At 50.1% G+C, this 12,046-nt stretch overlaps 1 protein-coding gene across 11 annotated transcripts in view; it reads right to left on the bottom strand.

Annotated features, from left to right (window-relative positions):
• Ppfia1 (PTPRF interacting protein alpha 1) overlaps nt 1-12,046 on the bottom strand; it is a 101,165-nt gene that overhangs the window by 29,385 nt on the left and 59,734 nt on the right. For 7 of the 11 annotated variants that reach the window (XM_070009651.1, XM_070009655.1, XM_070009653.1 and 4 more), the window contains 4 exons: nt 7,992-8,215; nt 5,484-5,715; nt 3,705-3,734; nt 432-583 (listed from right to left, as the gene is read on the bottom strand). In XM_070009651.1, coding sequence (XP_069865752.1) covers nt 432-583; nt 3,705-3,734; nt 5,484-5,715; nt 7,992-8,215 — 638 coding nt within the window. The remainder of the gene's footprint in view (nt 1-431; nt 584-3,704; nt 3,735-5,483; nt 5,716-7,991; nt 8,216-12,046) is intronic. The other 4 variants (XM_070009654.1, XM_070009658.1, XM_070009661.1 and 1 more) reach the window with 1 other exon arrangement.

Raw genomic sequence — 12,046 nt, 5'->3', positions numbered from 1 at the left:
AGGCCAGCAGTGGCAGCCATCCCAGGGCTAACACTAGTAATTACAACTCAGCAGTAAAAAGGTAATAACTATGGCCTTGTGCTTCCTAAGCAGGGGTGATACAACTTAAGTTACAGGTTTTTTGGGGGGTTCCAGCCCTGAGGCTTGCCTTAGGGCCCAAGTACAGTCAGTCCCTGAGCTTTTGCTCTACCACTTGAATCAAGATCTACCTCTGGCTTTTTGGTGGTTAATTGGAGGTGAGAGTCTCACAGACTTTCCTGCCAGGCTGACTTCAAACCATGATCCTCCGATCTCAAACTCCTGAGTAGCTAGGATTATAGGAGCCACTGGCATGGGGCTTGACTATTTTTTCTTCTTTTAATCACTATTCTTAAGCCCAATACAAGATGGTTTCTGCACAGCATGGGGGGTCCATATACTCCACTCCTTACTTTCGCAGGTCCCTGATGTCTTCGTGGCTGACCGTATGGAGTGCGCCTTTGTGCAGCCTGTCTAAGCGCAGGGACCTCGGGGAGGAGGGGGGAGAAGTTTCACATTTTATGGTTGTCTTGTCATCTCGTACCTCTTCTCTGGAAGCTGGCAACTGAAGGGTAAGACAAAAGCAAAATTACTTAACAGTAGACGGCTAATAAAAACCACACTGTCTTTTAATTATACTCATAAACTTCCTTGAGAACCTCAGGCTACATTTTCCCACTGGAAGGAGGAAGGAGGCTGTGGCACAGGCCACAGTCTGCTTCCATGCATGAGGATGAGGAGCCGCAGACTTGGGGACACCTGTTGCCTCCTCAGCTCAGCTCTGCTCTTCTAGGCACATTCAGCGACAGTCATCAGAGGGCAGTAAGGACGTAAGCATTGTTGCCAACATCACCCTGAGCAATAAAAGAAAAAGCTTACCCCATGATGAGGGGCCATGGCAGGCATGTCACTTAGGAGCGCTGGGAAGGAGAGAAGTCACTCTGAGAAATGGGCAGTACATTTTTGTCTATGGGGAAATACAGGAATGGCTTGGACCATGAGCCAAACACATATCCAATGTGTGTCTGGACTGGAATTGTTGGTCCACAGCTTAAACCCTTGGGCTCTATGTGTTTAGAAAAACAATGCTGGGTTTGTCTTTAAAGGAGGACCTGACAGACCTGTTGGGGTTTTTTGCCATGAGTCATGAGCACAGATGTGTCCCTGGGAACACGGGGTAGTGGACAGATCAGTCTGAAGGCAGACCCAGGCAGGCTGCACAGAGAGGCCCATGCTCCTGGTTTGAAGTAGGACTGGGTTCATGAGATACCTGAGGCAGGCACTACACAAACACTAGGACCTGAGCAGCTACCTTCTCCTGGAGGGAGCAGTACTGGGGCTTGAACTCAGGTCTTGTACTTGAGCCATGGCCCCTGCCCTTTTTGTTACAGATTGTTTTTCAGGTAGGGTCTCATGTTCTTGTCCCTGAGTGGGATCCTCCTGCATAGCTGGGATCACTGAGGCACACCAATAAGCCTGGCGTATCGACCAAGACCGAGTATTGCTAACCTTTTGTTTGGGATGGCCTTGAACTGTGATTTTCCAGATTTCTATTAACTTTTTAAATGGGACTGTGTGAAGTACATAGGTCCCACTGCAGCTGAATGAGACTCAATGGATTTGGCTTAGTGGAGCTGAGTCTACTGCGGATATACCCTAGCCACCAGCAGATACCTCTGCAGTGTCCCTAACCTCTACTGTGGCCACAGCAGAAAGGGATGTCAAGGCTCAGGCCAGGCTTAGAGTACCTGATTAGGAGATTGCTGGCCCCAGGTTCTAGTCTAGCACTGCCCCCTAAAGGCCTAACACAGCCAGAGATTATCCATATGAAACTTAACAATTTAAATATTCAGGTTGAAGCTGGTAGCTCACACATATAATCCTAGCAACTCCAGAGGTTGAGATATGAAGACTGTGGTTTGAAGCCAGCCCAGACAGGAAAGTCTTTGAGACTCTTTATCTCCAATTAACCTCAAAAAAAATCCAAAGAGCTGAAGTGGAGCTGTGGCTTAAGTGGTAAAGCACTAGCCTTGAGTACAACAGCTTAAAGACACAGTGCCCAGGCCCAGAGTTTAAGCTTCAGGACCAGGGGGAAAAAAATTCAGGTCAAAACAATCATGTCGCTGGGAAGGTGGCTCAGTGGTAGAGCGCTTGCCTTGCATGCTCGAGGCCCTGGGTTCGATTCCTCAGCACCACATAAGCAAAAAGAAAAAAGCCGGAAGTGGCGCTATGGCTCATAGTGGTAGAGCGCTAGCCTTGAGCTGAAGAGCTGAGGGACAGCGCCCAGGCCCAGAGTTCAGGCCCCACGACCGGACCCCAAAAAAAAAAAAAAAAAAAAAAAAAAAAAAAAAAAAAAAAACAATCATGTCAGCTGGGCACGGGTGGCTCACGCCTATAATCCTAGCTAGCTACTCAGGAAGCTAAGAGCCGAGGATTGCAGTCCAAAGCCAGCCCAGGGAAGGAAAGTCCGTGAGACTCTTATCTCTAATGAACCACCAGAAAACCAGAAGTGGTGCTGTGGCTCAAGTGGCAGAGTGCTAGCTTTGAGCTGAAGAGCTGAGGGACAGTGCCCAGGCCCAGAGTTCAAGCCCCACAACCAAAAAAAAAAAAAAAAATCAAGGAACTGGCCAGGTACCAGCTGGGGCAGAAAAATCTGAGAGAGACTCTATCTCCAATTAACAAGCAAAAAAGCTGGACTAGAGAGAGGCATGGCTTAAGTGGTAGAGTGCCAATCATGAGTAGAAAAGCCAAGGCGGAGCTGAGGAACTGGCAATTCATGTGGCAGGAGGTAAGCTAAGAGGTCCTAGCTGGACGTCATGGCAGCAGGGGCTCCTCACTGGGCAACCCTGAAGGAGACTTCTGGGCTGGTTCGGCTTGCTCTACCCTCTGTGCTAGCACCAAGGTGGGGCACAGACCTGCCCTACATGTCTCAGACTGTCCTACAAGAGGCTGATGTGAGGGCAGGGAAGCCCCTAAGTCTAGCCAGCAGTACGAAGGAGAAGGTCAGACGCAGGCAGTATCTGGCCCCGTGCCATCTCTGTGGACACAGTACTAGATCAAGCCACAGAGCCTCCAGGATAGGCTGCTCCAAGTTTTTTTAGGCTGCACACTGAAAGTACCAGTGACAAGAACACAAGGTGATCTTGTGCCTGAGCAGGTTGGGCTATAAAAGCCCAAGTCAGAACCAGCTACAAGTCAGTTGTCCAGAGGGTGTTCCCAAGGTGAAACACTACAACAGACTAGCCAAGCACAAAGCCTGGTGTCTAGAGCAGAGCAAGAACTTACTGATCTTATCTATACTTCCCGCCTAGCTAGAAGGACAGGCACATGCAATCACACAAACTTTTATCTGCTGAGATGAGTTCTCGTAAATCCAGGCTGACTTCACACTGTAATCCTCTGTATCTCAGCCTTTTAAGTAGCTAGGATTTCATTCATTTTTTTTTTTAACTCTGAATACCATGTCTACCATAAACAAGCATGTGACGCTTAGCTGCAGGACCAGTGAGCAAGCAGCACTGGCTCCCATGTTCCCAGCCACCAATTCCAACACAGCCCTCATGGGATGTGCCGTGACACGCCAGTCATTCAGCATCACACCCCAGCACAGCGCTACACTTGTGAAATACCATATGCCTCAACCATTACGGAGACAGGAAGACATGTGAAGTTACTAAGTAATTTACCTTTCTACGATGTTTCCTTAAATCACTAGGCTGATAGATGCATGCAAAGAAATGAAGAGAAATCAGATTTACCACACACTTTGAAGTTAAAATTTCAAGCATTAATACAGACAAATATATATTAAATGGAAATGACAGGGCAGATATAAGTGACAAAGAATTTAGAAAAATATTTCTGTAAGCAGAATAAACAGAACACATTTTCAATGTAAACTTAATAAAAATTATTCACCAGAGAACCACTGTACATTAGTGTTCAGAGATAAAATTCTATTTGAACACATTGTAACTTACTGAAACATGGCTTCTACAACAAAGGGCCCTAATGATTATCTTCTCCAAGTCAATTCTGTGTGTAACTTAGCTTTAATACAAAACAGAATTGTGAATATTCTAATTGGTCCTAACTTATTGTAACACCTATTATTAAAGCAAAACAAACTTACTTTTAGTTAATAATCTATTGGACATTAATGCAAAATCCTTACCTAGAATTTGATTTACAACTTCTTAAAAATAAATTTATTGCGTAAAGCAAGGTATCCTGTGAAAATATATAAGAACAAAAGCTAGCATAGTATCAGGTAAAAATCTTACATCTTATGATGCATGTAAGACATTTCATTAAAAATCATCTATAACAGATACCCTCAGTAAGCTGATGATATTGACGTCTCGATTACAACCACCTTTAAAAGCTGAATGCACACTTTATGCACGGAGTTTCTGCTGATTGCACACTCACCGGCTCATCTGTTTATATAGCAATGTCTCACTGCCGAGTCACACAGATTGTGGGTGTAGAAACACTCAACCAACTATCCCATGACTGTGTCCTTTATAATGCAAAGGACTTTTTATGAAAAATCTCGACCAGCCACTGCATAGGCTAGTACAGCACAGATCTGCCCTGGTGGCCAGGTCCCCAGGCAGGTCATGAAGAGGGTCAGAGCATGGGCCACTGGATGGACACATATCGAATGATGGAGACCTGGGGCCTGGATCCAAAGTGACACACACAAGGATGACGACAGAAGCAGATCCTGCCAGCTAGCATACTGCCTATGAAGCTAGGAAAACGCATAGTTACTGCTAAAGTGGCAGGAAGGAAATAAGGATGAGGACCCAAAAGAACCCATCAGAGTGTAAAATATTTCCTGACTAGCAAGTGATGTACATTATAACAACTCTGTGTCAAAACAGCACCAAACAGACTGCTGACCACTTACTATGCCGCTTAATGATTTAATGACATGAGCAACAATGAGACTGCATTGCGCATGGCAAGGGCCGAGGAGGTGATTCGGGTGTGGCTGGAGAGTCATCTCACAGGCAGAACAGCGTATATCCAGGATGGAAGTGGCCCCAGCGAGGAGTGAAGCCCCCAGCCTCTAAGGAGGCCTTAGGTGGCTGCAGAACCTCCTCGGCCTTGTTTCCTGACCTCATTCCTGGAGCCCCCTGAAGGTCTCTACAGTAACCAGATGCACACCACTCCGTATACTGAGACATCTATCTGCGTTTTCTTTTGTTAATTGTCTATTCCTACAAAACGTGAAGTATTTTCCCATCTGGCTGCTGTGCCTTGCACAAACCCCTGTCTAGTATTACATAACTAAACGTTGCTCTGATAACTTGGTTACATCAAAATTTACTTGGCATAGTTGAATGATTAAATACTAGCTAGTGAAAAAAATGTGCCCTTAAAATAACACATCAACTTGATTTTCATCTGGGTAAAGAGATGTGGGTTCTGAGTGTGACTTCACACAGGGTGCTTACCAGAGTCATGACGCCCAGTCTGTCCACCTCCCGAGCGGGGCTATGAGGCGCCCTTCTTGGGGTGGAGCGGCCGCTTCCTGGAGGGGAGGAGCTGGCAAGTGAGGAAGCAGGGTAGGGGGGAATGGAGCTCATCGACCTAAAACGACCAAGGTTGTCTAGACTCCCACTGCCGACTCGACTCTCAATCTCCTCTGCCCTTTGCTCTGTGCTCTCCTTCTCTTCTTGGATCAACCTAAAATCAAAGCAACAACAGTCACCATCTCTCCAGAGGCAAACAAACGTAAGGGTGTACACAATGAGGAGCTTTGTTCCGTATCTGTGAGCAAACTACATCGAACACTTCAGCAAAACTCTTCTACTCCCTCATGAACAATAAACAGTAAACTTCCCATTAAGTCTTGCTAAGATGGTTATATCATTTGTATTTGCTTTTACATAGAGGAGGCTGGTTGGCACCTACTTCTATGGTTGTAGCTATTAATCTCCTTGCTAAAGCAATGGGGTAAACTTTATGACTCTTAGCCAGGTGCCAGTGGCTCACACCTGTAAGTAATCCTAGCTACTCAGGAGGCTGAGATCTAAGGATCACGGTTCAAAGCCGGCCCAGACAGGAAAGCCCATGAGACTCTTATTTTAGAAAACCAGAAGTGGTGCTGTGGCTGAAAGTGACGGAGCACTAGCCTTGAGCTGAAGAGCTCAGGGACAGAGCCCAGGCCCAGAGTTCAAGCCCTAAGACCAACAAAAAATAAAATAAAATAAACTTTATAATTCTTACCTCCCTACTCTTAAAACAAAGCTGTACATTTAGCTACAGATTTCACTGAAACTCAGGAACCCTGACACAAAGAACTGACCTAGGGCTGGGAAGGTGGCTTGCCTTGCATGCATGAGGCTCTGGGTTGGATCCCTCGGCACCACATGAGCAGAAAAAGCTGGAAGTGGCGCTGTGACTCAGTGGTAGAGCGCTAACCTTGAACTGAAGAGCTGAGGGGCAGTGCCCAGGCCCAGAGTTCAGGCCCCATGACTAGCCTCCTTCCCCCCACCCCCAAAAAAAGAACCAATCCCCGTGGGAGTTCCCAGTGCTTCACTGCACACCGCTTAGATTTCGGTATAAGCTGCAGGGGTGGACCAGTCTGGACTTCAAGACTAACTCTTCTGCCACACAGCACTATAGATGACCCAACACAGCTGTAATACCTGACTACACCAATAACTACTGTTCCAAAGAGCACAGAAGCCTTATTATGACCCTTCAGCTAAAGTTCTACTTCAATATTCTAAGAAAAGTTATTTATTATTACTAACAGAAAGCAGTTTAGAAGCCAGGGATGTATCTTACTATCTGTATCTGATCTTGATGAATAAAGAATATTTTTATCAAGCAATACACTGTCAAAAGCAAACGCTAAATGGAAGTAAATTTCTCCATTTCCCGCAGCAGTGGGAAAGGCTCTCTTTCCACACCCACCACCTGCAGATTCAGCTGGCGTCAGAAACCCAGGCAGCAGCTCACTTTGCTCTGAAGCCTGTGAGCTTGGGAAGTCGGCCATGCTGACCTCTCCTCTGCCTGGCCCTCTCCAGAAAGGAAAGGGCACTTCCCCCCTTTCCATTTCGTAGAACAAAGTGGCAATGCCCTTAGCTCTCAGCAAGGTCCTGCTGGCTGCTGTTTGCAAGGGCCCAGGCCTGGTTGGGGTTCTACCGGGTCTCAGCCCATGCAGCTCTTAGGGCACTGTGACCTAGTGCTGTGCCCCAACGCCACCCTCCTGACCACAGCGGGGTCCTAAGGCCTCTCACCCACTGCATGGGCAATGCATGGCTCCGATTCCACAGGCGGCCGCTGTTGGGCCACATCCTATTATAACAGCTACCAGAGTTACTGAAGAAAAAAACCCTTTAAGACATCGATGACACTGAGAAAAGTCATATGACAGTTGCTGGCCCTCATTTTCCTTCTGAGGAAGAAGTAGGAAACCCTGTGCCCAGCGTGAGGGTGTGCAACAGGAACTGGATGGCGGGCTTGTGGGCATAAGGCTGCGTGCTGACCATGCTAGGGGATGCATGGGGACTGCGAGGCTCGGAGTCAAGGGGCACTCTGCTTGGGCAGGTTGGTAAGTAGCAATCTACTTCCCACCACACTCTCCATCCTCTGCTGACATGTCTCCTTGTCCCTCTGTCATCCAGCACTGGCTGATGGCTCATAGGGTACACACACTTCTTCCCTGTGCACCACTGTCCTGCAAGGCACAACTCTCTGGATGGCCCTGGACCCTCCAGCTGGGTCTCTCCATTTGTCTTCCACCACTGGGAAGGACACTGAATACCTTCCTCCCCAGCATCCTATACCGAAGCCTGAGTCCTGTGACTGTGGGGAGGCTGCTTGGGTTATCTGAACTGGAATCTAAAGTTCTTCACACTGGCTTTCGGCTTGTCATGATGGACCACTGGGGCAACGGGAGCATGCTGGCCCGACGTGCTGCAGGCGCCGCTGGGAATGGGCCCCCAGCATACCTGATCTCCTTATTGATGGCATCCAGCTGCTCCTGAAGCATCATGGCCAGTGTCTGTGCATCAGCCTGCCCACTGGGCGACAGCAAGTCCACCGAGCTCAGCAGAGGGTCCCTGTCATCGTCACCATCAGACACATCCACATCACTCTCGAACGCCTGGGCCACATTTGCCAAGACGCTGGCCTGCTGGGCTCGTTCCCAATCCTGCTCATTGAGAGTTTGCACCTGTTGATGGGAAAACACATCTCAGCACATTCAGCAACAGGCCTTACTCGGTCATCAAAAAGGTCAATGTTTTAAATAGAGGCCCAGAGAGTATGGAAAGATGGATGGGTCACCTCCTCAAGCTGCTGATACATGCTAACCAGATGGTATTTAAGACAGGAGAAGCTGGGAGCTGGCGGCTCACATTTGTAATCCTAGCTACTCAGAAGGCTGAGATCTGAGGATCATGTTCTGAAGCCAGCCCAGGCAGGAAAGTCCATGAGACTTTTATTTCCAATGAACCACCAGAACACCGGAAGTAGGGCTATGGCTCAACGTGACAGAGCACTAGCCTTGAACAAAAGAGCTCAGGAGCAGCACCCAGACCCTGAGTTCAAGTGCCATGACCTAATAAACAAACAAACAAATAAATGAGACAGGGAATAGTCATCCAATCACTCAGTAGGCTATGATAGGAGGACTTTTAAATCAAGTCCAGTCTGGACTAAGTAGTGAGATCTTGACTCAACAAAACATTTAAAGGAGCCAAGCACCGGTGGCTCACGCCTCTAATCCTAGCTACTCAGGAGGCTGAGATCTGAGGATCATGGTTCAAAGCCAACCTGGGCAAGAAGCCTGTTAGACCCTATCTTCCATTAACCACTAGAAAACCAGTGGGGCTATGGTTCAAAGTGACAGAGCACTAGCCTTGAGCAAAAAGAACTTAAGAGACAGTGTGCAGGCCCAAATTCAAGCCCCCAAACCCACCAAAACATAAAAAATAAAAAGGAAGAAGAAAAAGACAAAGAACTGGGAGAGGAGGCTAATACAATGTTTGGACCACCTTGTGTGTGCCTGACATGTGACTCGTGACTGGGAGATAGCAATCAAACAAAAACTGAACATTAAAACCAGATATCCATCTTGGCTCCAACCGGTGCTCTTTAATGGGAAGTAAAAAATGACCTAACTTGTTGAGTGCCAGTGAATCACATCTCTGATCCTAGCTACAGGTAGGAGCTGAGATCTGAGGATCACAGTTCAAGGCCAGCCCCAGCAAACAAATCCAAGAGACTCTTATCTCCAACTAACCAGCAGAAAGCCAGAAGTGGAGGCATGTCTCCAGTGACAGAGTTCCAGCCTTGAACAAAAAAGCCAAGAGGGGGTGTGAGGCCCTGAGTTCAAGCTCCAGTATGGGAAAAGCACGAAATGGGGAAAAATGATCATACTCCATACCAGTTGGATTCACTTAGCTACACAGCCACTACCACACCCCAGGTCAGTAGTACCAAGGTGATCCTGAGCTCCAGGCCTCCCTTTCCTGAGCCCAGTCCCTTGCCATCCAGGTGGCAGGCAGCTGGCAGAGGTGGATTTTTTTTAGAGCAGCAGCTCACGTGTAAGACTTGAGTTTGTAATCAGAACACACACAGGACAGCCGTGTGTGATAATTTCACACTCCCCTTTCTGATCTCACCCCTGTTTGGTGGGGAGGAGAACCTGCCCTGATCCCTAGGGCCTCCCTCCTAGGGAGCGCTCCGTCCTATCAAGCTAAGAACAGTTCCTCTTACCTCCTACCTCAAAACAAACAATCCACAAAACCTTCTCCTCCACTGCAGTCTTCTGCCTCCTGCCCCCTCCCCCCCCCGTGTGCTCTGCCCGTGTGAAACCTCTGTGGCTGCTCGTTCCCTCTGCTCTGGGCATCGCACTCGCCAGCAGAACTGCAGCAAGGCAGTGCTGTAAGACCTCATCTCTCCTAGCTTCCTCCTACCTCACAGTCACCGCTCTGTTCCATGTACCTCTGGCTGTAAATCTGGTGGCTCAATGGACTGTGGCCCTGCCACAGATCATTCCGTGAATGATCACACCTTGTCTCACATCTTTAAATGCCACCTGCAGACAACGCTCACAACCACTCCCCCTCCAGCCACACCTAGTTTTTTATCCCCAGTTCTGGGTGACTGCATTTTCTGCAGCTGACTCCTCCCTCGATAGGCCTGTCAACCTGAACACAACCAAGGCTCAGGTCCCACCTTCCCCACCCACCTCAGGAAGCAGACTCCATCCTTGTAGATGCAGAAGCCATACCCTCCGTTGTCTGTCCTGCGTCACACTGCACACCTGATCCCTCAGCAGGCCCTGCTGCGCCTACAGTCCAGAATCAGATCCATCCCTGCCCTCTTCCTGCAGCTCTCTACTCTCACGCCACCCTCATGGTGATGGCTCTTGGCTACTCTGGTTAAGATTCTCCTCATCACTCTGCAACTCAGGCACGAGGCACCCTCCCTCGTTTCCTGCTTATTACCATCTGACAGAATGGGATGGACGAGAAGTATGTCCACAAACTCTGCAGCTTTACAAGTGTGTGACTTCCGGGATGAGGAGGCGGCAAGCGCCTTCTCCTGGCAGTCTCCAAACGTGTGCTCTGAGGGAAGGACCCTCAGACACCCAGCTACGTGAGTACGCCTGCTGCCTTCCCACAGCTGTAGGCACAGAGGTGCCTGCGCCTGAGGCATCCTTCGGGTGACTCTTGGACTCACCTGCGAACTGTCAAGTTCACTGAGGTCCCCACTCGGCCTCGTCACCAGCTGGGTACGTGGCACTGGATCACCAGCCCCAGGCTACGCCTCACCAATGGCTCATTCCTCCTCACTAAGCTGTGTGCTCCGGGACACGGACACTGCGCCTGCCCTGCAGGTGACCATGGCCAGAGTGGACACTGAGGCGGATCCCAGCCCATGCTGTGGAAGAGGCCAGTGCGAGGATGCTGCAGCCGGCTCTGGGGCGGCACCTGGGGGAGTCTCAGAACTGGTCACCAGGGGAAAGGCTGCTTCCCCACCACGAGGCGAGCAGCTCCACTCCATCACCAGGCTGACCAAACTCAGACCCAAACTCACAACCGTGACTGAAGTGAACCTTTTGTCTTCGTAAGCAGACTGTCTCAGATATGTATTCCGGTAGCAGAAATGTATTCATTTAGCCAAAACGTGTACTCATTTAACCAACATTTGTGTTAAAGGAAGAAAAAAAAAGAACAGCAACAACAAAAAAGCAAGCATGACCTTCAAGTACCTTGTAGCAGAAGAGCCAGGAGACAGGCATGGGGGAGAAGTCACAGAGGCAGAAGACAGTGGAAGGGAGGGCTGGGGGGGCAGAGGTGAGGGTGGACAGAGCAGGGGAGGGCTGGGGGGGGCAGAGGTGAGGGTGGACAGAGCAGGGGAGGGCTGGGGGGGGCAGAGGTGAGGGTGGACAGAGCAGGGGAGGGCTGGGGGGGCAGAGGTGAGGGTGGACAGTGGAAGGGAGGGCTGGAGGGGGGGCAGAGGTGAGGGTGGACAGTGGAGGGGAGGGCTGGGGGGGCAGAGGTGAGGGTGGACAGTGCAGGGGAGGGCTGGGGGGGCAGAGGTGAGGGTGGACAGTGGAGGGGAGGACTGGGGGACAGAGGTGAGGGTGGACAGTGCAGGGGAGGGCTGGAGGGGGGGCAGAGGTGAGGGTGGACAGTGGAGGGGAGGGCTGGGGGGGCAGAGGTGAGGGTGGACAGTGGAGGGGAGGGCTGGGGGGCAGAGGTGAGGGTGGACAGAGCAGGGGAGGGCTGGGGGGACAGAGGTGAGGGTGGACAGAGCAGGGGAGGGCTCCGGGACAGAGGTGAGGGTGGACAGTGGAGGGGAGGGCTGGGGGAGCAGAGGTGAGGGTGGACAGTGGAGGGGAGGGCTCCGGGACAGAGGTGAGGGTGGACAGTGGAGGGGAGGGCTGGGGGGCAGAGGTGAGGGTGGACAGTGGAGGGGAGGGCTGGGGAGCAGAGGTGAGGGTGGACAGTGCAGGAGAGGGCTGGGGGAGCAGAGGTGAGGGTGGACAGTG

The sequence above is a fragment of the Dipodomys merriami genome, unplaced genomic scaffold (genome assembly GCF_024711535.1).
Source record: "Dipodomys merriami isolate MVZ:Mamm:240054 unplaced genomic scaffold, mDipMer1.0.p SCAF_78, whole genome shotgun sequence".
Lineage (NCBI taxonomy): Eukaryota > Metazoa > Chordata > Mammalia > Rodentia > Heteromyidae > Dipodomys > Dipodomys merriami.
This window is presented reverse-complemented; position numbering and strand designations above follow the sequence as displayed.